We start from the raw sequence: 24876 nt of genomic DNA, 5'->3' as shown, positions 1-24876 counted from the left end.
GTTCAATATATGTAAGTATTTGAAAACAATATGTTGTCTTTAATTTTTGCTTTATTGAAAATGGACAGAATATTACTATACATTGATGTAATTTTAGTTGTAGAGTGGGAGAGAAAAGGCTTATGTAACAAACAAGGGAATGTCTTATGATTCACTCACATTTTCCATGAGATGGGAAAAATATCCCTGCTCCCTGGTAACTATGCTTCCTGATTCATTTTATCATCTACGGGGGCAGCTGTAGAATTTTCCATCTTCCTGCTCTGGATGAAAGACCCTTTAATTCTTGGGGTTATGATTGTTTCTGCCAATTTTCTTACTAAAATATATTCATGCCCTTGAATTATGAAGAAATGTTGAAAACTACAAATACCTGTAAGCCACTGAAAATCTGGATGAAATGCATTTTAAAGAAGAGGAATCAAAATCATGCTGGATTTTGGTGCAGTCACTCTGAAAGTAACCGTGTATTCTGATTAGTCACCCTGTTATAGGAAAGATGTGATTAAACTGGAAAGAGTGCAGTAAAGATTTACAAAGATATTTCAAAGATTAGTGGGCCTGAGTTGCAGGGAGAGATTGACCAGACGAGGTCTTTATTCCTTGGAGGGGTGACCTAATAGAGATTCACAAAATCATGAGAGGCATAGATAAGGTTGGGCGAATCTACAACTAGAGGGCATAGAGTTAGGGTGAGAGAGGAAAGATTTAAAAAGGACTTGTTGAGTATTTTTTTCACACAGGGTGGTGAGCAAATGGAATTAATTGCCAGAGGAGGTGGCTGAGAAAGGTACAAAGATTAACTTGGACATGTATGTGGAGGGGCAGGCTTAGAGGAATATGGATTGAGTGATGGAAATTGGAATGAGATGGTTGGCGTGAACTCAATGGGCTGAAGGGCCTATCACAGAACTGTATTGCTCCTTGACCATGGTCCTTTTGTTTACTTCCCTGATATGACTTTTCTAAGTTGTCTTCCTGTATTTATTTCTGTTTTAATACCTCTTTAAGAAAAAAATATCCTGTGTATTCCAAATTGTTTTCAGAAATTCCAGCCATTGCAGCTGTGCTGTTATCTCTGCCAGTGTTCTTTTCCATTCAATTCTGGTCAGCTCCTCTTTCATGCCTTTGTAATTCCCTTTTACTCCACTGTAATACTGACGCAACTTTAGCTTTTCCTTCTCAAATTTCAGGGTGGATTCAATCATGTTATGATTACTTGCCGCAAACGGTTCTTTTACCTTAAGCTCTCTCATCAATTCTGGTTCATTGCACAACACTCAATTCAGAAATAGCTGATCCCCTAGTGGACTCAACCACAAGCTGCTCTAAAAAGCCATCTCATGGGCATTCTAGAAATTCTCCCTCTTGGAATCAAGTACCAACCTGATTTTCCCAATCTACTTGCATATTGAAATCCCCCATGACCATTGTAACATTGCCCTTTTGGCAGGCATTTTCTATCTCCCACTGTAATTTGTAGGCCACATCCTTCTGGGTTTGTATACAACTCCTATCAGGGTCTTTTTACCCTTGCATTTCCTTGGCTCTACCCACAATGATTCAACACCTTCTGAACATATATCATCCCCTTTGATTGATTAGATTTCGTTTTTTTTATCAACAGAGCAACACTGCCCCTCTGCATATCCTTGTGCGTTAAGCTCCCAACTACAATCCTCTTTCAACCATGATTCAGTGATGCCCATAGTATCATACATACCTTTCTGCACCGTGCTACAAGTTCAACTACCTTATTCTGTGTACTGCGCGCATTCAAATATAACACCTTCAGTCCTGTATTCACTCTTTTTGATTTTTATGTTGCAACTCATCCTGTTGACTGCAATTTTGCCCTATCAACAGCCTCTCCTTACTGCACATTGCCTCTGTTTGTAAACCAGCTACCTCATCTTCATCCACCTTTCCTTTGATACTTCTTGCATTGAAATATATGCAGCTCAGGACACCAGTCTCTCATTGCTCAACATCTGCCTCCACAACCTCTCCACTAACTCTTCTGGCACTATGGCTCCCATCCCCTGCAACTCCAGTTTAAACCCCACCGTGCAGCATTAAGAAACCTTCCTGCTAAGACATCAGTCCCCCTCCAGTTCAGGTGCAACCCACCCCTTTTGTACAGGTCCCACCTTCCATAGAAGAGAGCCCAGTGATCCAAACTCTTGTGCCCTCCCTCCTACACCAACTCCTTGGCCATATATTAAACACTATAATCTTCCTCATTCCAGCCTCACCAGCATGTGGCATGGGTGGCAACCCTGAGATCACAACCCTGCAGATCCTGTCCTTTAACTTAACACCTAGCTCCCTGAGCTCCCGATGCAGAACCTCATCACTCGTCCTACCCATGTCATTGGTGCCTACATGGACCACGACTTCTGGCTGTTCACCCAGAGAATGCTTAATAATGCTGAAGACTTGATTTAAGATGTCATGGGCCTTGGCACCCTGGAAGCACTATACCATCTGGTAATCTCATTCTCGCCCACAGGACTCCTATCTGTTCCCCTAACTAATGAATCCCCTTTCACCACATTGTGCCTTTCCTCCCTTCCCTCCTTCCCTTCTGAGTCACAGAGGCAAACACAGTGCCAGAGACTTGGCCGTTGTGACTTTCCTCTACTAGGTCGATGGCCATGGAGATACTCTGCACTGGCTCCTTAACCCCTCTCCCTTTCCTGACTGTCACACAGTTTCCTGAGTACTGCACCTTGAGTGTAACTACTTCTCTATATGTCCTACCTATCACCCCTTCAGCCTCCCAAATAATCCAGAGTTCATCCAGTTCCAGCTGCAACTCCTTAATGCAAGAAGCTGCAGCTGTTTATTAATTTCCATAGATGCTGCCTGACTTGCTGAGTTGCTCCAGCATTTTGTGCGTGCTCTGGATTTCCAGCATTTGACCCTTCCCTCCCACATAGCCCTCCATTTTTCTTTCATACCTAGGCCTATCTAAGACTCTCTTAAATGTCCCTAAAACAATACATCTTCCCCTACCACCACCCCAGGCAGTATCTTCCACGTACACCCGTCCCAGGCTTGCCACAGTCTGTAAGTGCACTCGAATTTCCTGGCTAGTATCTCATCAGTTAGTATAAACTTGAAGGAAAGAGCAGTCCAAATTAAAGGTGAGAGCCTGCTGGTTATGTGTCTCACAGCATTGTTTCATTAGTACATTGATGTGTTACCTCTGGCTTTGGCTGTGCTGTGTTAATAACAGTGCAACAACTTTCTTTGTTCGGTTAGTGGGTTTCATTGTGTATCATGGTGCTGATTTGGTTTAGTATGTTTGATGCACTCTTTCATCCTGTAGAGCTTGTCTGCTCATAAATTGAATGCATTGAGAGAAAATTGAAGTGTACTTGGTTCTGTAATGTCATCACGTTCCAACCCACCCTCACCCATTCATTATTCTATTGTTATGAAAATCTCGCATTCCCAAATCGTGTTTGATTATGAAAAGGTGTGGACTATACTCACAACTCCAGAGATTGCGATGCTGCAGATTTAAAGGATAGCAAATAGATGTGGAGATTTTCCAATAAAGTGAAGTGAATAATTAAAAAAAGAAAGCTGCTCCCTCAAGGAGCTAGCCACGTTTGTATTAAATAGAAATAAGCTGGCAGCAGGGATAACAAGGACTAGTTGGAGACTAATGGGAAGGAACACTTGGCTCTTTCCCATTTCCTTGAGGAACTGCAGGCACTTTCTTTTCATAATCAGTAAAGAGAGCTGGTATTTTATTCAGTCTAATGCATAGGTTTTGAATGACCTGGAATATGACGTAATTTTCTATGTTTCTGTTGCATTATGAACCACTCCACTACCACTTTTGAATGACCACTGTTTACGATTTACATCAACGATTTAAATGAAAGCATTGAGAATAACATCAGCAAGTTTGCTGATGATACTAAGCTGGGTGGCAGTGTGACATGTGATGAGGATGTTAGGAGAATTCAGGGTGACTTGGATAGGCTGAGTGAGTGGGCAGATACTTGGCAGATGCCGTTTAATGTGAATAAGTGTGAGGTTATCCACTTTGGGAATAAGGACAGGAAGGCAGATTATTATCTGAATGGTGTAGAGTTAGGTAAGGAAGAAATACAAAGAGATCTAGGAGTCCTTGTTCATCAGTCACTGAAGGTGAATGAGCAAGTGCAGCAGGCAGTGAAGAAGGCTAATGGAATGTTGGCCTTTATTACAAAGGGAATTGAGTACAAGAGCAAGGAAATTCTTTTGCATTTGTACAGGGCCCTGGTGAGACCACACCTGGAGTATTGTGTACAGTTTTGGTCTCCAGGGTTAAGGAAGGACATCCTGGCTGTAGAGGAAGTCCAGTGTAGATTCACGAAGTTAATTCCTGGGATGTCTGGACTGTCTTACGCAGAGAGGTTAGAGAGTCTGGGCTTGTACACGCTGGAATTAAGGAGATTGAGGGGGATCTGATTGCAACATATAAGATTATTAAGGGATTGGACAAGATAGAGACAGGAAATATGTTCCAGATGCTTGGGGAGTCCAGTACCAGAGGGCATGGTTTGAGAATAAAGGGTAGGTCATTTAGGACAGAGTTAAGGAAAAACTTCTTCTCCCAGAGAGTTGTAGGGGTCTGGAATGCACTGCCGCGGAAGGTAGTGGAGGCCAATTCTCTGGTTGCTTTCAAGAAGGAGCTAGATAGGTATCTTATAGATAGGGGAATCAAGGGATATGGGGACAAGGCAGGAGCCGGGTATTGATAGTAGCTGATCAGCCATGATCTCAGAATGGCGGTGCATGCTCGAGGGGCCGAATGGTCTACTTCTGCACCTATTGTCTATTGTCTATCTACCCCACTTACCCAAACACTGACCCAACCTAACTTAATATCGTAGAGTTATAGAGAGATTAAGCTACCATTTTTTTTACAACAATCCTGTCCTAACCAATCTTATTCTTTCCAGATTCCCATCACTTCCTTCATCGACTCCACCAGTCATCTACACACCAGGGACAATTTATCACCTTTGTGCTTTGATGCTTTGTGGGGAAACTGGAGCACCCAGAGGAAACCCTCAGAGTCACAGGGAAAGTGTATGTACTCCACAGGTCAGCAGTGAACCTGGGTCGTGGAGCTCTGAGACACCACTACCTTATGAGCACAGCAGGAAGACATCTGCTAATTGAGCCTTTGGCAGCTCTCAGCAGATCAGTCCAGTCTGTCTTGTTCTCCATATCCACGTTATTTTTTTTTCCCTCAAGGGCTGCTTAATTCCCTTTTATGTGTTCTGATTGATTCTATTTCCAGCACCTGTACAAATGGTGGGTTCCACATCATTGCTCTTCTCTGCATGAAGAGTTGTTTTTTTTACATCCACCATGTGCCTTTTCCTCACGTTAAACCGGATCCTCCCAGCTGGAAGTGGATGCTATTTCTTTCTCTTTGCCCAATCTGAACCTGCATAATCATATTTATCTTTTTTTTTCTAAACCTCTCCTCTGCCTTCTTTGCTACTTCTCTGCTCCACCCTCAAATATCTCAACTTCATGTGGTGCCTTATTTAAAAATGGACAATGTCGGATCCCATGTGATCACGCTTCCACTTTCTCCATTTTATCACAGTGTTTATCCACATCAATGCTCAATGAGCAAAAACTCCCTCCATCTGAACGTCAGCTTATTTTTTATTTCAGAAACACTCAAAATGGCAGTGACTTTCACCAAATGACAGCCAAATCTGTTTTGTTACTGAAATTTAGAATATTCTAAATACAAAATATATTGGGTAAATCTTGGGTGCTTCTTCATTCATGTTAGATGAAATGAATGGAGAGGAGAAACATCATTCATGGGTGCATTCTGTTCATTGAAGGAGAGACTATCAGAATTGAATTGATTTGACTTTATTACTTGCATCCTTCATATACATGAGGAGTAAAAATCTTCACGTCACGTCTCCATCTAAATGTGTGATGTGCAATTTATAGTACTTTGTGACATAGTATGTACAACAGGACAGTCAATATAACATAGAAATACAATTGCATCAGCGTGAATTAATCAGTCTGGTAGTCTGGTTGAAGGAGCTGTCCCGGAGTCTGTTGGCTTTCATGCTGCGATTCAGAAGAAAGTAGAAGAAAATAAATCATGCAGCCATTTTCTGGATACAAAGGGTCTGTTAAGCAATCTCAAAGCAAGCCAGGAGGAATTTTATATGATTTCTTTGAGTTCATAAATTAGATCTGCTTTGAAATATATTCTAATGTAACTGTGTACTTTACTTCTACCTCATCCTTTGAGCTGTCTATTCAACGCAGTATTGCAAAGATCATTCTGAGGAAGCGGAGTTTTTATTTATTTATTGAGATAATGTGCGGCATAGGCCCTTCTAGTTCTTCAAGCCCTTCAAGCCACGCTGCCCAGCAATCCCCAATTACGGGACAATTTACAATGACCAATTAACCTAGCAACAGGCACATCTTTGGACTGTGGGAGGAAACTGGAACATCCAGAAGAAACTCCCACAGTCATGAGGAGAATGTACAACAGTGGGAATTGAACCAGGGCTGCTGGTACTGTAAAGCATTGTGCTAACCACTAGGCTACCATGCCCCTATATATATATGTAGAGATGGGTACCACTAGTGGCTGACTGAGACCTGTGTAGAAGTTTGGTATTAGTACAGGTGACCCTGCTTTACGAATGTTTGCTTTACACCGCTTAGCTTTTACAAAAGACCTACATTAGTAACCTGTTTTCGCATTACAAAGAGGATTTTCGCTTTTACGAAAATTTTTCCTATATAAATTAATGGTTCTTTGCTTTATGCCATTTTGGCTTAAGAAAGCTTTCATATGAACACTCTACCTTTGTGTGTGGGGGGGGGGGGGGAGAAACACCTGTATTACATAAACAGGCAGATTTCTCTTCCCATATATCTGGAAAATATCTTAGCTGAGGAGTGAATGAGCAAAGTAATTTATTTTAGCGCATGCTTATGTCTGATAACTCTGCAAAAAGTGAATGAGGGAGCAGCACTGGAAGACGACTCAAATACTCATCTGACATTGCCTCATCTGCCTTCAGTATTTTCTCAACCTGTTAAATGACTGTTAAATTTTGGGGACAATATCAAGAATTGTATTCTATTTGCGAAATGTGTTTGTTTAAGTGATGTGAAGAACTTTGAATCTAAAACGATTCTTCATTTTCTGTTTTCAGCTTGCCTATTCCGTTACAATGCCTTGTCTCTGATTTACCTGTTCTATTTGTTGCTGCTTCCACTGTTCTTTGGTCCCAATGAACATACTGTGAGAGGTAAGTGCTGATTGTTATTTTAATATTATTACTGTTATTATGAAAAATTACAGGATCTCTTGGATCAGCTATCAGGTGGCTTATTGAATCAAATTTTAAATACTCATACCATGAAATTCAGAATGTCCTTGAGAAGAATAAAACTGAATTTTCATTGACTGGAAGTAAATTATAATCCAAATGCTTATCCATCATTTGGTAATAGATGAATTCCAAAAGCTGTAAAACTATAGTTTAAATGACCCTGCAACTAAAATTGATTTGATGCAAGTTTGGGTTGATAAGGGTATGATATTTTGATCTTGGCATCAAAGACTCAAAATATTTTGAAGTTTTCACAATACAGTAGTGTAAACGTACCTTGTGATGTCAAATGGTAAGTTCATGCAGTTATTAAAGTCGCAAGTTAAAAGCTGTCCATTCAATAGTCTTTTAATTTATTTTAAATTCATTTAGTGGAATAAATTGTTAAGACTGTATATTTTTGAAATATAGTTTTATATGATCTAGCCATAAATCAAGCATTTTCTTGGAAAATGCATCTTCATAAACATAGCACAAATACTTTGTAAAAGCATGACTGTGCTTGTATTAATGCAGGCAGTGTAGTTCCCCTTTTAGAGATCTATATTGGTATTCTGTTTTTAAATCCTATGCTTGACTTTTCAGGTCATTAAGAAAACATGTCTATTTCAATTGTGATTAATACAGTATATCCACTTGAAATCATAAATGATTTATTTAACAATGAATCTCATTACATAACTGTTGTTACTTAGTGGCACAATGGGTAATAATTTTATGGATCAAAGTCCACTTGAAGGAGACTGCTCTTTCATCTAGTTTGCACAATGAACATTCTGACAACATGCCAACTAACTCCTGAGGGCTATATTACTTTACAGATTTAAACATTATTAATCTTGTGGTAATGCTGTACTGCCAAGTATAGTTCCCTTCTGGAAATGAATACTGTCATGCCCTAATGCAAGTTTTGATTCTTCTGTGTCAGAGGGTTGTTTGGAAGTGTGTCTCTTTTTCATTGTTTGGGAAGTGTACATCAGGCTCATGGTCCTTATGTGCATCAACGTGAACTCATCCATCTTTAGTAATACACACAAAATGTGGAGGAACTCTACAGGTCAGGCAGTATCTATGAGAGGAATAAACAGTTGATTTTTCAGTCTGAGACATTTCAAAAGGATTGGAAAAGAAGTGGGAGGAAGCCAGAATAGGTGAAACAAGTTGGGTAGGGGCAGGGGGAGGAAGGATGAAGTAAAAAACTGGGAGGTTACTTCATCCCGCCCTGCCCCAACCCGGTTTCACCTATCACCAGCTAGCTTGTATCCCTTTCCTTCCCAACCACCTTGTTCTGCTTCCTTCCCCCTTCCTGTTTAGTCCTGATGAAGTACCTGTGCCAGAAATGTTGACTGTTTGTTCTACTCCGTAGATGCTGACTGACCTGCTGAGTCCCTCCTGCATTTTATGTTTGTGGCTCTAGATATCCAATAAATCTGTCTTTAGGATCTTTTCCTTTTTACTTCATTTTGTTAAACTATAACTTTCTGTACTAAGTGGTTCCATTTGTCTAAATTTAATTTGGGCTCTCTTAAAATGGGTACTGAGGATGATGCATCTTCCTTTTGCTCATTTTGCTGTAGTGGGGTCCAGCTCCCTGCCTTACCATCAATACTTCCACTTCAATTACAAATTAAATTCACCTGGGAAAGGTGAGTTCACTTATTTCAACCTCTGATATGAGCAATCCAGCACTGAAAATTAACTATTACAATTGGGGAGTAGCATTTCTTTGAGTTTAGGAGCAATGTTCCCTCCAAGATGTGTGGGCGTGCATACACACACATCTTTTGCTATGAGTGTACAAAGTATTTTAAACTGTGGCCAAAAGTTTGTCACTCTGTACCTCGTTGGCTTGTTTATATTTCACGATCATCCACAATCATATTTCCTTTTCCAGTTTCTGATGCAGATGGTGTTGACAATGTGGAGTTTGCAATGATTTGTTGCATCTGGCTTATTTATACTGTTTTTATTGAAGAAATTATCGATTCACTATGTCGAATTCCAGAGAACAAAAGGATGTGGAGCACAAAAGAACTACTAGTTCATTTGAACTGGAATGGTTTAATGAAACAGTAGAAATCGAAAGCTCAGGAGGTCAGGAATGTGCAGCCACGAGAAGTATTTATGTACAATACAGAAACTGGTGTTACCTGCGTGTATTGTTGCGATGCAAAAGGTGCTAGAGAACTTACAAGTGGGAAGAAGTGGAGTGATATTTGGAAGCTTGACTTTTTAAAGTGTCATTTAGCAAGCAAATCACATATGAATGGTGGGCAAAAGCTCTAGAGAGAAAATCCTTCATTACTCCCTACAGGCCTGCTACATGTGTTTTGTGAGAGTGCAGATGATCGAGAACAAAAATGATCAAAAGTTCTTACTGACAGTGTTTTTCTAGCTGTTAAAATGAATACCCCTATATATAAAATTCAGTGAGTACGTGTTGTCACTGGGCAAAAAAATTGCACAGCTTAAGATTTTTGAGCACACTGGTCATTACAAATTAGAAGGAACGTTGTTTAGGAGTTATAACATACAAAATAAATCCAGAGCAACACGCACAAAATTCTGGAAGAAATCAGCAAGCAGCACCTATAGAAATGAATATACAGTCGAGTCTCAGGCCAAGACCTTTCTTCGGAGCTGGAAAGGAAAGGAAAGGGGGAAGATGCCAGTATAAAAAAAGTGGAGGAGGAGAATTGGAAAACCTAGAAGGTGATAGGTGAAGCTGGGTACAGTGAATGGGAAAGATAAAGGGCTGGAGAGGAAGGAATCTGATAGGAGAGGAGAGTGGACCATAGGAGAAGGGGATCCAGGAGACGATGATAGGCAGGTGACAAGATGTAAGAGGCTAGAGTGGAGAATAGAAGAAAGGGGGAGGGGAAGGATTTTTTTTTAACAGAAGGCGAAATCAATATTCCTGCCATCAGCTTGGAGGCTACCCAGACAGAATGGAAATCAGAATTAAAATGTTTGACCACTGGAAAGTTACGTCTTTGGTGGATGTAGTGGAGGTGCTTGATGAAGAAATCCCTCAGTTTGTAATGGGTCTCACTTAAGTAGAGGAGGTCGTGTCAGGAGAGTACTTCATTGAGCACCTCTGCACAATATATATATATGTTAAATTAAATAGCTATTGCAAAAAGAGAAAAGAAGAGTAGTGAGCTAGTGTTCACGGGTTCAATATCCATTCAGAAAACTGATGGCAGAGGGGAAGAAGCTGTTCCTGAATTGTTGAGTGTGTGCCTTCAGGCTTCGGTACCTCCTTCCAGATGGTAGGGTAGCAGTGAAATAAACTTCCTGCAGTTTATTTTGATCCTGTGCAGTGCCCCCTCCCATTCTAGACAGTGATGCAGCCAGCTAGAATACTCAACATGGTACATCTGTAGAAATTTGCAAGTAACTTTGGTGACATACCAAATCTCCTAATGCAATATAACCACTCTTGTGCCTTCTTTGTAACTGCATCAATATGTTGGGCCCAGGATAGATACTCAGAGATTATTCACTCTTTCCCACTTCTGATTCCTCTATGAAGACTGGTGTGTGTTCCCTTGTCTTATCCTTTCTGAAGTCCACAATTAATTCTTTGGTCTTACTGACGTTGAGTGCAAGGTTGCTGCTGCAACGCCACTCAACCAGCTGATTTACTTTGCTCCTGTCAGCCTTCTCATTTCCAACTGAAATTCTGCCAACAATCGTTCTGTCACTAGCAAATTTATAGATGGCATTTGAGCTATACCTAGCTCCGCAGTCACAGGTGTAGAGAGTGTAGAACAGTGGGCTAAGCACACATCCTTGAGGTACGCCAGTGCTGATCATCAGTGAGGTGGGGATGTTATTTCCAGCATTCACAGATTGTGGTCTTCTGGTTTGGAAGTTCAGCATCCAGTTGCAGAAGGAGGTACTAAAGCTTAGGTTTTGGAGCTTTCTGATTAGACCTGTAGGAATGATTGTGTTAAACGCTGAGTTGTGATCAATAAACAGCAGCCTGACGTAAGTATTAGTATTGTCCAGGTGATCTAAGGCCGCGTGAAGAGCCAATGAGATCACATCTGCTGTAGATCTATTGTAGCGATAGGCAAATCATAGTTTTGTTAGTCTCGATGTCTTCAGAGGGTCTGCAGAAAAGCCTTAGATCTGGGGTTCCCAACTTGCTTAATGGTATTGGTCCATGGAATGAAAAAGAGGTTGGGACCTCCAGCCCCAAATGACAGTGGAGCCTGAGTGAGCCAGAAAAACCCTAGTCACAAAACCCCTCTTGAATGCACTGACAGGGAAAAATACACCCTAGCTTTGCCATCTGTCAAGTAGTCAATATTTTCAATGTTTAGAATTTTGCCAGCATTTGTAATCAAATAATAACTTTTGAAAGTGTAATGAACAATGAAGCTAAAAATTGAAATTAATTAAAAACTTCCAACTTCAGTATTTTAGTTAATTAGAAATATTAAATAAAAGACAAATAATTTTTAAGAAGCGGAACTTTGCCTCTTCCCGGCTTGCTTTCCCGTAGTCTTGCAATACCCAGGCAGAAAAAACGATGCAACAGGCTTTTAACATCGTAAATCAGCAAGTTGACTGGTATGTCTCCCCTCTCACTGTGAAACGGGGACACCTCTTTTTCCTGTGCGTGTGTGTGTGAGAGAGAGAGAGGGAGATCGAGAGAGAGAGATCAAATTATCGGGTGAACAAGCAGTCTTTGGGGTACTGCAAGTCAGTGTCTTTATTGATGCTTTGCTGCACGCTGAGTGCTCGGTGGAGGGTGCTGATGCTTTTTTGCTGGTGGGGTTGGGGGGTGGGACTCGTTCTGTTGCTGCTGCTTGTACATGGGGGGCCTTTAGCGTTCTAATGGTTTAACTGTCATTCATTTTTTGGGGCACTCCTCTGTTTTGATGGATGTTTGTGAGAAATAAAAGAATTTCAGGATGTATATTGGATAGATATGTCTGACATTAAAAGCACCTATTGAATTCTGTTGCATTCCATGGACATTCAGTGAAGAATGGTAGCTGACCTCATTCACACAATGTCCACTGAGAAATGCAATTACTTATTTCATTGGACCGCTTGCAAAGTCCAGTAAAATCTTATCCAGCTTCTTAAGAACTTGTTTTCAAGCAGCACTGATTTTTGTTGACTTTTTTTGATGAAGCTTTCAACAGCAGGAAGCAGTATAAAATAAATTTTGAAAGATTTCATAGTGTCTCTCATGGCACGTTAATGTATGCCTTTTCCTTTAACATGTTGGAATTTTTATGATGTTAAGACATTTTGAAAATGACCTATTTTTTTAAACAATATTGTAAAGAAATATGCTTTAATGTTTTTGTTCTGTTTATTTTAGATGTAGCGATCTTTATTGGAAGCTCAGGATATATAAAATCGATGGTTTCTGGTTTTAATTGTCAGTTTTTAAAATAAGCAATATTAATGATTCATTTTCCAGTGGAAAATTTTGGGAAATAAATGCACTTTCATTAACCCCTATCGTGCTGCTCCACTTGGATTCAAATCCAAAACCTACCTACTTTTTAAAAAGTCCATGTTGTAAGTAGTGGTAAATTTTCTGCAGCTGCTGGAAAGGATAGAAGAAAATCGCCCACAAATTGCTCTCATTTGTACCAGGGCTTAGAAAACTTCAATGCAGCTGAAAATTCAACAATATATTCAATAACTAAATTTATAGTATCACCGCAGCTCTTTCTTTTCTGTTTGTCAATCATCTCTCTTGACTGTCAGTCTTGCCATCGTAATTAAAGATGGTGCAAGGAGAATGGAACTGATAGCTTTTACTTTTGTTCTACAGACTAGATTTTGCGGGCCAGGATTCAGTTGAAATTGAGGGAATCTCATTGAAACATGCACAATTTTATAGTTTGGCAGAATAGATGCTCTCCCCTGGTTGTGGTGTCTAGATGGGATTGCCATCTCAGAATAAGAGGTCAATGATTCAAGATTGTGATGAGCAAAAAATTGTTCCCCCAGATGGTAATGGAACTTTGGAATTCTCCATCGCATCAATTTAATTCTTGAGCTTGTTCAGGACAGAGATGGATGTGTCTTTGAATATATAGGGCATGAAAGTGTTAATGTAGAAGAAGGGTTCAGAGGTAAATGTCCAACATGATCTTATTGTGTGGTGGAGCAGGTGCAAGGTGCTGAATGCTCTCCTTTCTTATAGCTTATAATTTTATAAACAGACTTGGGAAGTGTTGTTGGAGTCGTCCAGCTAAGTAACTGTAGTGCTTATTTTTAGATGATCGTAGCACAAACAGTAGTGGAGGGAACGTTTAGCGTGATGATGGAAGAACAATTAAATTGGCTGTTTGAACATTAATGAAATTGAGTTTCCTCATTCAGTCAAGTAGAGAGTTCTCCATCACGCTCCTGTCTTGTGCCTTGTAGGCAGTGGGCAGCTTTGACATATCAGGACTTGAGTCACTCACTGTAGGATGCCCAGCTTTTGCCCTATTCCTGTTGCCCTAATATTTATGCGACAGGTCCAGATGAGTTTCTGGTCAAAGCCAACACCTCAAAATGTTGAGGATGGGAGACTTATCAATGATAATGCCATTATTTGTCAATAAAAATGGTTGTATGTTCTAGCTGGATATAATCATTGCTAGGCGCTTGTGTGCATATTTCTCCTTGCTTACTTATGTCTAACTTTTTGCCTTCCAAAATTCTCAGTTAATTTAATTTACCATAATTTCAGCAATTACTAGACCCAAGAATATCCATTATTGGTTCCTTCTGCTTTGCTTCCAAGAATACCATCATCAAAGTTCCTTATAAAATTTGTTGAGTGGTTGAGGTCCCACTCTAAATCTTTGTGAAACATCCTGTGTCACATTCTGGGCAGTATTTCCACTTGTAGATATATTGTCTATCTCTCTGTTTCTTGCTTCCAATTTCCTGACAAGGTCAATATCTGTCTTCAATTTCATGAGCTTCAAATCTTGCTAGTGCCCACTTCTGAGAGACTCGTATCAAATAGCTCCTAGAGGTCCATGTAGATAACAGCAGCCACTGTATTAAGTATTTCCTGATAAAATGGTATGTTTGTGGTCTTCTGCTGCAATAGTCCATCCACTTCAAGGTTTAACATGCTGTGCAACCAGAGGTGCTCTTCTGCACACCACTGTTGTAATGCATTGTTATTTGAGTTACTGTTGCCTTCTTGTCAGCTTGAGTCCGACCATTCTCTTCTGACCTCCCTCATTAACAAGGCATTTTCACTCACAGAACTGTAGCTCATTGGATTTTTTTTGTTGTTTTCACACCATTCTCTGTAAACTTTAGAGACAGTCATCTGTGAAAATCCCAGAAGATCAGCATTTGCTGAGATACCCAAACCACACTGTATGGTGCCAACAGTCATTCCATGGTCAAAGTCAATTAGATCAGATTTCTTCCCCATTCTGCTGTTTGGTCTGAATAACAACTGAAACTTTTTGACCACGTCTGCATGCTTTTATGCATTGAACTGCTACAATGTGATTGGCTGATTAAGATTTTTGCATTAATAAGCCGGTGTACCTAATAAAGTGGCTACTGTCCACTATTTAGGAGATCTCTTTCCTCTTTCAATATTTTTATTAGTTTCTGCATAGAGGAATACAGAGTACAAGAAGATATCTAAATCAAAAGAAAAAGATAAAGTAGTACCAAATACATTGTATTAAAAATACAGTTAAAATCACAAAATCCTGTTCATAAAATTAAATTAAATTGTAATATTGAAATATAATAATTTTGTTATACAGAAAAAAAATCTAAACCGACTACCACAGTCAAAGCTGTTAGGAAAAGCAAGATAAAAGGGAAAAAAATGCCTTATCATGTAATAAAATATATTATTAGCCACCATCTGTACTTTTACAACAAATCAAAGGTTTTGAAAATAACTCAGAAATGGTCTCCACAATGTATAAAAGTCTTGGCTAGATTCAAAAACTGACTATTTAGGAGATATGTACAAAATATTTGAATAGCTTTGTCATGTATGACTTGCCCATTGCAGATGTTATATTTTCAAGGTGTTCAATCACTTTTTCCCTAATTATAGAAACTAAAAGTTTCCAGCATTAGATATCAAACACACCTATTGACTCCCACTTGCTGTTTTCTTGAATAAGGGATTAATTTGTGTTAGATTGGAAAATTGCACAATAGTTCCAGAAACTGAATGATTGTAATTGGAGCATCTGGAATGTCCTTCTGTGCTGAAGGCCCATTTGGCCCATTTGAGTTAGTGCTGGTTCTTATTAGAGCAGTCCCATCAGTCCCATCCCACCCACTCTCTTCCCAGAGCCTGAGAAATTACTCAACCAACCATCTAAGTCCCTTTCAAAAGCCTTTTTGACACTGTTCCATCTCCGAGCAGATAGTGAGTTCTAGATCGTGACTGCACTTTGTGTATTTCTTCACATCCCACCTCCCACTCTACTTCTGTCACAGAATTTTAACGATGTGCCCTGGTCTTGAATTACATTACAACAGAACAGTAGCTTTTCGTTACTTATCCTGTCCTGACCAGCTATTAATCTTGTACGTGATCGTCAAATCTTATCTCAATACATCATGGTTTGGAAAGAATCTGATCAAGGGGTAGGTCACTCTTCACTGACATCACAGTTTTCCTCCTTTTATTTTGCTTGCACAAATTAAGGTGACTCAATGATCTTCTCCTTAATAGGATTGTAACCTGTTGTGTTATTTTGCAATTTTCCTTTCCTATTCCATTTTTGTAATTTACTGTTTGTTTTGCTATGATGTGTGCTTTGTATTTCTCCCATTTACTAAAATACCAACTATTTGTTGCATTTTTATCTTTCTTCCCTCTACTTTTTATCTTCTAGGCTGTCAGTGAGATCCTGCATGTATTTAATTACAGTGATTGTTGTATGATGCAGGTGGCTACTGCCTGAGCTCAGTCAGGACCAGATCGTTCATGTGCATGGTATCTTCTCTTGAACCAAGCTGGGGGTTGGGCTTCCTCTGTTCAATTCCTCTTCATTTTTGAGGCTGTCTATCATGACTTTCATGACTTTGTCTGCCTCTGGGCACATATTGATAAAACTATCATACGTGCCTTCTATATCAGCAAAAAATTCATTAATATTCACCTTCAAGGGAAAATCTGCAGATGCTGGAAATCCAAGCAACCCACACAAAATGCTGGAGGAACTCAGCAGATCAGGCAGCATACAGGCTGAAATGTCGACTGTTTACTCTTTTCCATAGATGCTGCCTGGCCTGCTGAGTCCCTCCAGCATTTTGTGTGCGTTGCTTATTATTCACCTCACCTGTTTTCTGTTATCCACCACTCTGATAACTCCAATTTGCTTTAAGTTCTGTTGATTTTACCACACATGCACATTAGGCACTGAAACCTGATAGAAAGGAGGAGTTAATTAATTCAGACCACTGTACCAAAAATTTATTGAGAAATTGATAAAATAGATTTTCTATAAGCTTTTGTAACCTAGCGTCTTGTACTTTACATTTAAAATTCTTGTTATCGTGATAAGTCACAGAAACAGGCCCTTTGGCCCACCAATTTCATACTGACCATCCAACTCCCAATACAATACATGAATCCTAACTAATCCTGATTCTTCTCCCCACGTTCAACCCTCCCCCACCCACCTCACAGATTCCACCACTCACACAGGGGTGGGGAAATTGGAAGTGTCGGATTAGCCTACTAACCTACATGAGTTAGATTAATCTACATAAGCTGGTCATCAAAATGGTGCAGATAAAGAGGTGAGTCTTTGCATGCGGCTCTGATGGGAATCATCAAATATTTCCATCCAGGCCTACAGCTGAAATCCACTGCCTCTTCCATGGGTACTTCAGTAAGCAACATCATTTTAAGACATTTAAAAAATCTATCAATACTCAAAATCGACAGATCCCAGTCTGCAGACTCGGGTCATGAGTACAGTTCCCCTTTAAGAAAACAGAAGTGAATAAGCCAAGCCATTCTACGGGTACGATTGAAGCACGAAGGCTTAGACTCTCATTTATGTCTATTCTGGGAAATAAAATTGAAAACCTCGGAACAAAATTGCTATACTAGAAGGACATCAGGGACTGCTGTATATATTGCCTCGCAGAAACATGGCTATCACACCATTTCTGATGTAGCACTACAGCTTGATGTCTTCACCATTTTCTGCAAAGTCAGGACAGCTCAGTCTTTTAAAAACAGAGGAGGTGGAGTATGCTTTTGATTAACACATCATGATGCACAGAGGTGGCAGTCTCAGTCCTACTCACCCGAATTGGAACGTCTACTGAGCAAGTTCGTCCTTTTTATCTGCCGAGGGAGTTCCCCGCCATCATCCTGGCAGTAGCGCACATTTCACCTCTGGCCAACATCAAGCAGGCACTAGAGGAGCTGAGCTCCATAATCAGCAGGTATAATACAGCCCTCCCTGATGCCTTCCCTATCATTGTGGGGACATCCAGCTAGGCTAGCTTGAAGAAGTCTCGGTACAAATACCACCAACATATCACCTTTGGAACCCGAGGAGCCAACACACTTGTCCACTAATATGCCACCACCAAGAAAGCTTACTGTGCCATTCTAACCCCACACTTTCAAAAGTCGGATCACCTAGCTGTACCTCTACTCCCAGCATATAGGCAGAGCCTAAAGACTGCAGCACCAGTGCTGAGGACAAAGAAGATATGATCAAGGGAAGTGAGAAGCACTCAGGACTGCTTTGAGTCAGTGCACTGGACAATATTCAGGAATTCATCTTGCCCATTTGAATGAATATGCCCATTTATCACCAACTTTATGACCCTGTGTGGATGAGTGCATGCCTTCAAGAACATACTGGACATGCCCAAACCCAAAGCCGTGGATGAACCAGGAGATTTGTAGTCTGTTGAGGGCTAGATCTGTGGCATTCAAGACTGGTGATCCAGAACTATACAGAAGGCCATTTTAAGAGCAAAAGTACAATTCGAAATGAGGTTAGAGGCAGAATTGGATACACGTCGGCTCTGGCAGGGTTTGAGGGTCATCACTTCCTACAAAATGAAACCTAACTTCACGAATGGCCATGATATTCCATTCTCAGATCAGCTCAATGCTTGTTATGCATGTTTTGAAAGGGAGAGTAAAGCTACACCCGTGCAAATCCCTGCAGCATCTGGTGACACTGTGATCTCTGTCTCAGAAGTCAATGTAAGAACATCTTCCATCAAGGAGGAGGTACATGAGCCAGAAGGCACACGTTCAACGTTTCAGGAACAGCTTCTTACTCACCGCCATCAGATTTCTGAACGGACACAACCGTACCATTTTTCCCACTCTTTCTTCAATGCATATTTATATATTTATTGTAATTTATCTTTTTTTATTGTTAAGCATTGCAATGTATTGCCTCCACATATATCATGTAATAAATTTAATAACATATCACTATATTAAGCCTGATTCTGTGAATCCATGGATTTCCACTGGGTGCTCCAGTTTCCCTAATCAGAAAGTCTGTGTTGCAACATAACCTCCCAACATCTACAAACGTTTGTATATTCACTGGTCTGACCGATGAAAACCAGCATGCTAAAAGCCTTCCTTACTGCCCTGAGATCACTTTAAGGGAACTATGAATCTGTACTCCAAGATCCCTATGTTCTACAGTAGTACCCAGGGCTCTTCTGTTCAGTGTTTTAAAAAGTCCGACCCTGATTTATCTTCCCACATTTTAACACTTCATATTTATTGGAATTAAATTCCATTTGCCATTTCTCGTCTTACTACCCAGCCAATCAAGATGCCATTGTCATTCATGATATTGTCTTCTCCGTGTAAATGTGAAAAATGATACCACTTATTTCAGAGTCATCTGCAAACTATTTCCATCTAAAACCTTGTTTTCAAGCCCTTTCCCAACGTGTACAAAATCACTGTAATTTTTCCCTCCCCAACGCCAGCAACATTACCGTCCAATCTCAATCTCTTTCATTCCCATTTTTTTCCCACTAGTTTGGTTGCCTTGGATCTGCTTTCCATAAAGACCTTCATGCTCTTTTCTCTTGTGGGACCCAACACGTTGATCAAGCTTTTGGTATTCCCTTTATATCTCTCCTGCTTAATTAGTTTCCCAATTTATTTGGCTAGATTCCCTGCAAGTATTTTCCTGCACAGTAAAAAGCTGCTTGGCTCAACTTATAAATTTAAACCATCCAGATGCAGATTGCAAGGGCTAGATAAACCCCAATTTACTCAATATTTGAAATTTGAGGGAAAGAATTTTCTGTTTCAATAAAGACATTTCATTTTGGAGAAGATATTATCTTGCTTTTGTTAAATATCATACACCCACCAAACTCCAGGTATCTAAAAGAAACGGTAAATCATTTTAAGGTAGATGACAATTCGTATGGGCTTGTAACAAGTGACCATTTGGCTCTGAAATTCAAAGCCATGGTTCTGTGGGCCTGGGTTATAGCATCTACGAAATGCTTGGAAGCATTTAAATTGTCTGTCAGACTAAGGAAATGAAACACAGGTGGCGAGCTCTCTAGTTGATCGCAATTGTTGTCTAGGTTGCTGCACTGTTGAGTAATTGGATGGCAAAGAGCATCTCATTTCCAAGTAAAATACAAACTGAAGCAAAGTAAATATTTTGGAAACTGGATCAGGTCTAAGTTGAAAAAGAAATCAGATTAATGTTTAGAGTGGTAGTATGTTTAGCAACAAATATAATACACGTTTATAAGTTTTCACACGCTACACTGAATGTGATCCTCTCCACATTACAGTCGGCCCTCCTGATCCGCGGGGATTGGTTCTGGGACCCCCCTGCGGATACCAAAAATGCAGATGCTCAAGTCCCTTATTTATTCTGTGTCAGTGAGGTGGTCTTTAGGACCCAGCAGAACTCCGGACCTAATTTAGCCTGCCTCAGTGCGGTGGAATTTAGGACCTGGCGCAGCTCTGAATCCACAGTTGTTTCTGCTCACGAAAATAATCACAATTGAAAATAAGGTGGAAGTAATTAAGCAATCAGAAAGAGGTGAAACGCCATCGGCCATTGGAAAAGCGTTAGGCTACAGTCGGTCAACGATCGGAACAATTTTAATGGACCACATGAAAGGCCCTGCCCCGATGAAAGCTACAATTATTACTAAGTAACGCAATGGTTTAATTATTGAAATACGTATGTTTCTTAAGCTTTTTATATGCATAGAAAGGTAAAATATATACTATATACTAAGACAAACGTTTTACTAACTGACGCTAAATAATACCGGATGTACCTGTTCCGACTTCAAATCCGACTTAAAGACGGACTCAGGAACAGAACTCATTCATGACCCGAAGACTTCCTGTACTTTTAAATCATCTCTAGATTACTTATAATACCTAATACAATGTAAATGCTATGTAAATAGTTGTTATACTGTATTGTTTAGGGAATAATGACAAAAAATAGTCTGTAGATGCTCAAGCAATGAGTGCTAGAGAGAGAACTTCTGGGTTTTCCCGATCCACGGTTGGTTTAACCCACGCATGCGGAACTCGTGGATAAGGAGGGCCGACTGTAGTTACCTGAAAGCACACTGAGTATTCTGGAAGCACCCTCCTTTGTCCTTTCTATATGGAGTTCACGACAAGCTCCAAACATTACCATAGGATTCAACTTGAGAGGACGAACTAAATATTTCACATTGCTTTGACGGTTCTTTGGATAAAGCCTGGTAAATTTATTTCCTATATTTGATCAAATTACTTTCTCACTTTCTTAGAAGTTAGCGTAGATTCTGCATGTCATCCAAAATTTGACAAATTTCTACAGGTGTGTGGTGGAGAGTGTATTGACTGGTTGTATCAAGCCTTGGCATGGAAACAACGCCCTGGAACGCAAAAGTCTTCAAAAAGTAGTGGATACAGCCCACATACCAAAATGCTGGAGGAATACTATGAGCAATGTCAGTGGAATACACTACACTATCACTGAATCAGAAGCTCACCAGTTTCCTCATTACATATTGCCATGCAGCACACTTCGCAACCAACAACTCACCAACAATGCTCTTCCTGGGTCATTCGTTACCCGCATGCTTGGATCTCTTCAATCCCAATCTCAGAAGGTGTATGCAGGGCAAACAGTTGAGACAAATTGAGGGCTCCCTAAACAAGGTTTGATGCTTTGCTCCTGGACAGGCTGTGCTGGTGAGGACAACAGAGGTGATCAAAAGGGAGTACTTGGGAAGATTAAAGACAGAACTGGACCACTTTCCTACACAGTGGGGATTGTATCTGATGTCTAGAGATAAGCAGTGTGACCTCCCTTGTCAGGAAAGAGGTTATCCCACAAGAGTAAGAAAGTCTCCATAGCAATTAAATCTTTATGCCTGAATGGGACAATTTAAAATTTACTCTGTTGTGGATGTCTATATAGGAATTGTATTATATGGTATAGGTGTCTCTCTCTATCTATCTATATAGTGTGTATATGTATATATGTGTATTGACCAGGAAGCAAAATGTTACATATTTGAGATTAGATGCATTCTGTATTGAGTTGGAATTTATAGCCAAGCAAGAGTAAGTGTAGTCTGTGTAATATTTTCTGAATTTTTTAGAATTTTCTAAAATTCTGAATATATTATTTGATTAAGCATTCTTTCTTTGCTTACATAATGCCATTTGGGTATAAAAAGTATGTGAATGGCATACATCGTTATGCCACCATGTCATGTGTGAGTGCCTCATTAAAGAAAAGCGAAGTAGACAAGTTATCCCGGGTTTCTGTGTTTTTATTTCAGTTAGTTTCTGGAGTGACAAAACATTAGTTTCCACAGTCAGGAAAAGCACTGAAATCACTAATGAAGAACCAGTCAAGTCAAGGCAAGAATACAATTAAGCTGCAGAGAGAAAGTTGGAAATGCAGGAAACACTCAGCATGGTTTTGGTCATTATTCAGGGATCATTACTGATATGGTTCTGTTTTTAAAATTTTGACTATAGTGTTTCATACTCCTGTAGCAGAACCACCTCATTTATACTATGGGTTCCCACATTAACCACAACAATTGACCTTTTACGTGCCACTCCAAGTTCTTTAGGCAGAGAAAATATCTTTAACTCTAATACAAGAGAGGCAACATGCACACTGGGACTCATTGTCACTATCAATCCCCACAGCTATATCCCCGCCCTATTGCCTCTACATTCCTCATCCCTGTCCTTGAATGACCCTGTGCCACAATGCTTTATCAGTTGCTCACACTGTCAAGGTGAAAGAGCCTCGAATCTGTTGCTCGAGGCTGACTCTGTAGTCTAGAACATTACTTCTATCCGCAGTGGTGCCTCACCCTCCTGTCCTGCTTGATAGAGCAAATCCACAGAGCCTAGTCCGAGAACAGAAGGCAGACATCGGCGACAACATTCACCACTGCTGATCTCTGCCCTATATGTTTCAAACCTGATTGCTAGAGTTTCAATCAATTGATGAAAATTAGTGGTATCACCTTGGCATTTATTAGCTTTTTAATTCAGTTTCCACAAATTAGAAAAACACTGACGTCTGTACTGAAGGAACTACAGTAATTGAGTAAAAGCAAGAAGCTGTAGTCCATGATCCCAGCAAAATTCTCAGTCGGTTAGGCAGCATCTGTGGTGGGAGAAAGAGTGTTGATGTGTTGGATCAATTATGTCATAAGACATTTATTTCATGCTTCCAACGTAAGAAATAAAGAAACAGAAGGAGTAGTTCGTTTGAGTACTTGTGGCTGATTTATTCATCGAGTTTTATAGCATGGGAAAAGGTCATTCGCCAAACTTGTCCATGCTAATCAAGACGCTTGCTCCTGCTCTGCATTCAATGAGCTCCTGGGTGATCATTTACCGCAGAACCACACTAAGCCCTTGTCCAGGTTTCGGACACCGGACAGATCAGGAAAGGTTGAAGCTTCCTGGTATCCTGGTGCCCCATGTGAGTCAGGTGTCCACAATGTAGGAGGGCAGGGCTCTCTCTTGCCCGGTGGATTGTGAGTGATGTGCCAGGTCTGTCTGGATCCTGAGGCAGCCCTCTCCTTGATGGAGCCAGGGTTGGGCTGCGGCACGGAAGGTGGTGAATTATATTATCCACGTTTGCCCTCTTTCCCTATTATTATAAACATTTGCCTGTGGGTTCCTGCTGGCTTCCGGCAGAGCAATCCCTTTGGTTTCATTCCCTCTCTTCGTCATTCTTGGTGCTGCTCAAGGGTATTTTGTTTCACATGCCCAGCAATTCCCCAGTGATACTTTCCCCAATTCCTAGACCGTGTGTTCAGTAGTAACTTAATCTATCAGCTCATCTTTGGGTCATGACAGGAGACAGGAGCATCCAGCAGAAGCTCCCAGGGTCACAGGGAGAATGTGCAGACTTCACACAGGTTTAATATCACCGGCATACGTCGTGAAATTTGTTGTCTTTGCGGCATGCAGCACATAATAATAGAGAAAGAAGCTGTGAATTACAGTAAGTACGTATATTAAATAGTTAAATTAGTGCAAATTTTTTTTTAATGTAGTGAGGTATAGTGTTCATGGGTTCCTGAATCGTAGAGTGTGTTCTTTCTGGCTTGATGGTAGCCATGAGAACAAGGCATGCCCTGGGTCATGGGGGCCCTTAATGATGGATGCTGCCTTTTTGAGGCATCGCATTGCTTCCTGAGGATTCTCAAGATAAGGAGGTCAGGACTGAACTATTGTCCTTGGGGCTGTGAGGCAGCAGCACTAACTGCTGAACCATCATGCAACCTTTGTTGAGAACTGGCTCGGAGATGCAGCAGACATTCACATCTCCCAACACCTCACCTCCCTGTCAGGTTTTATCATTCATTCCTTTAATGCAAAATTACCCTGTTGATCTGAAGCAATGATGTCCACACTGTTTAGTCATGGCGCACTGTGATTGAGCAGAACCCACAGGTATATATTCCCAGTTAGGCTCTATTAGTTCTGAATCACTTGACTTCAGATAATCAGATTTATCTGGTTACTAATTACCTGGTAGGCCTTAGGCTAATTGTGTACAATGTTATACTACTAGTTTTTCACTGTAGACAAAAATGTTGAAGTTTAAGAGCATCTTACAGTGAAACTGAGGCAATGTCCAGACTAGACCAGATAACTCCGTAACCAAAGCTTTTTCTATTTGTTTTGACACTCCGTCCACACTGAAACAGCGTTTTCCTCGCACAAAAACGGAGCTTTTCTAAAAATGCTCTCCAGAGTATTTAAATCTGAAAACACTGATTGGCCGGTGTAGTGTGGACAGGGTAACCGAAGCTTTTTAAAAATGCTGTCATGATGTGCCGGAACAGATGGTGGTGGCAGTGTGGCATTTCATTGTTTTCTTGAACGCAGCCTCCAACACCACAACAACAATGGCGGATGGCTTCAGGAGACTGTCCCTGAACAGAATGTTACTGCAGCTTTGCAGTGTGACAGAGA

The 24876-nt window shown here is 40.4% G+C and overlaps 1 protein-coding gene across 5 annotated transcripts in view; it reads left to right on the top strand.

Moving 5' to 3' along the window:
- piezo1 (piezo-type mechanosensitive ion channel component 1) overlaps positions 1–24876 on the top strand; it is a 273692-nt gene that overhangs the window by 69634 nt on the left and 179182 nt on the right. For all 5 annotated transcript variants that reach the window (XM_059993071.1, XM_059993069.1, XM_059993072.1 and 2 more), the window contains exon 2: positions 7224–7319. In XM_059993071.1, coding sequence (XP_059849054.1) covers positions 7224–7319 — 96 coding nt within the window. The remainder of the gene's footprint in view (positions 1–7223; positions 7320–24876) is intronic.

The sequence above is a fragment of the Hypanus sabinus genome, chromosome 17 (assembly GCF_030144855.1).
Source record: "Hypanus sabinus isolate sHypSab1 chromosome 17, sHypSab1.hap1, whole genome shotgun sequence".
Taxonomy (NCBI): domain Eukaryota; kingdom Metazoa; phylum Chordata; class Chondrichthyes; order Myliobatiformes; family Dasyatidae; genus Hypanus; species Hypanus sabinus.
The sequence above is the reverse complement of the archived record's forward strand: the minus strand, read 5'-3'. Positions and strand labels throughout refer to the sequence as shown.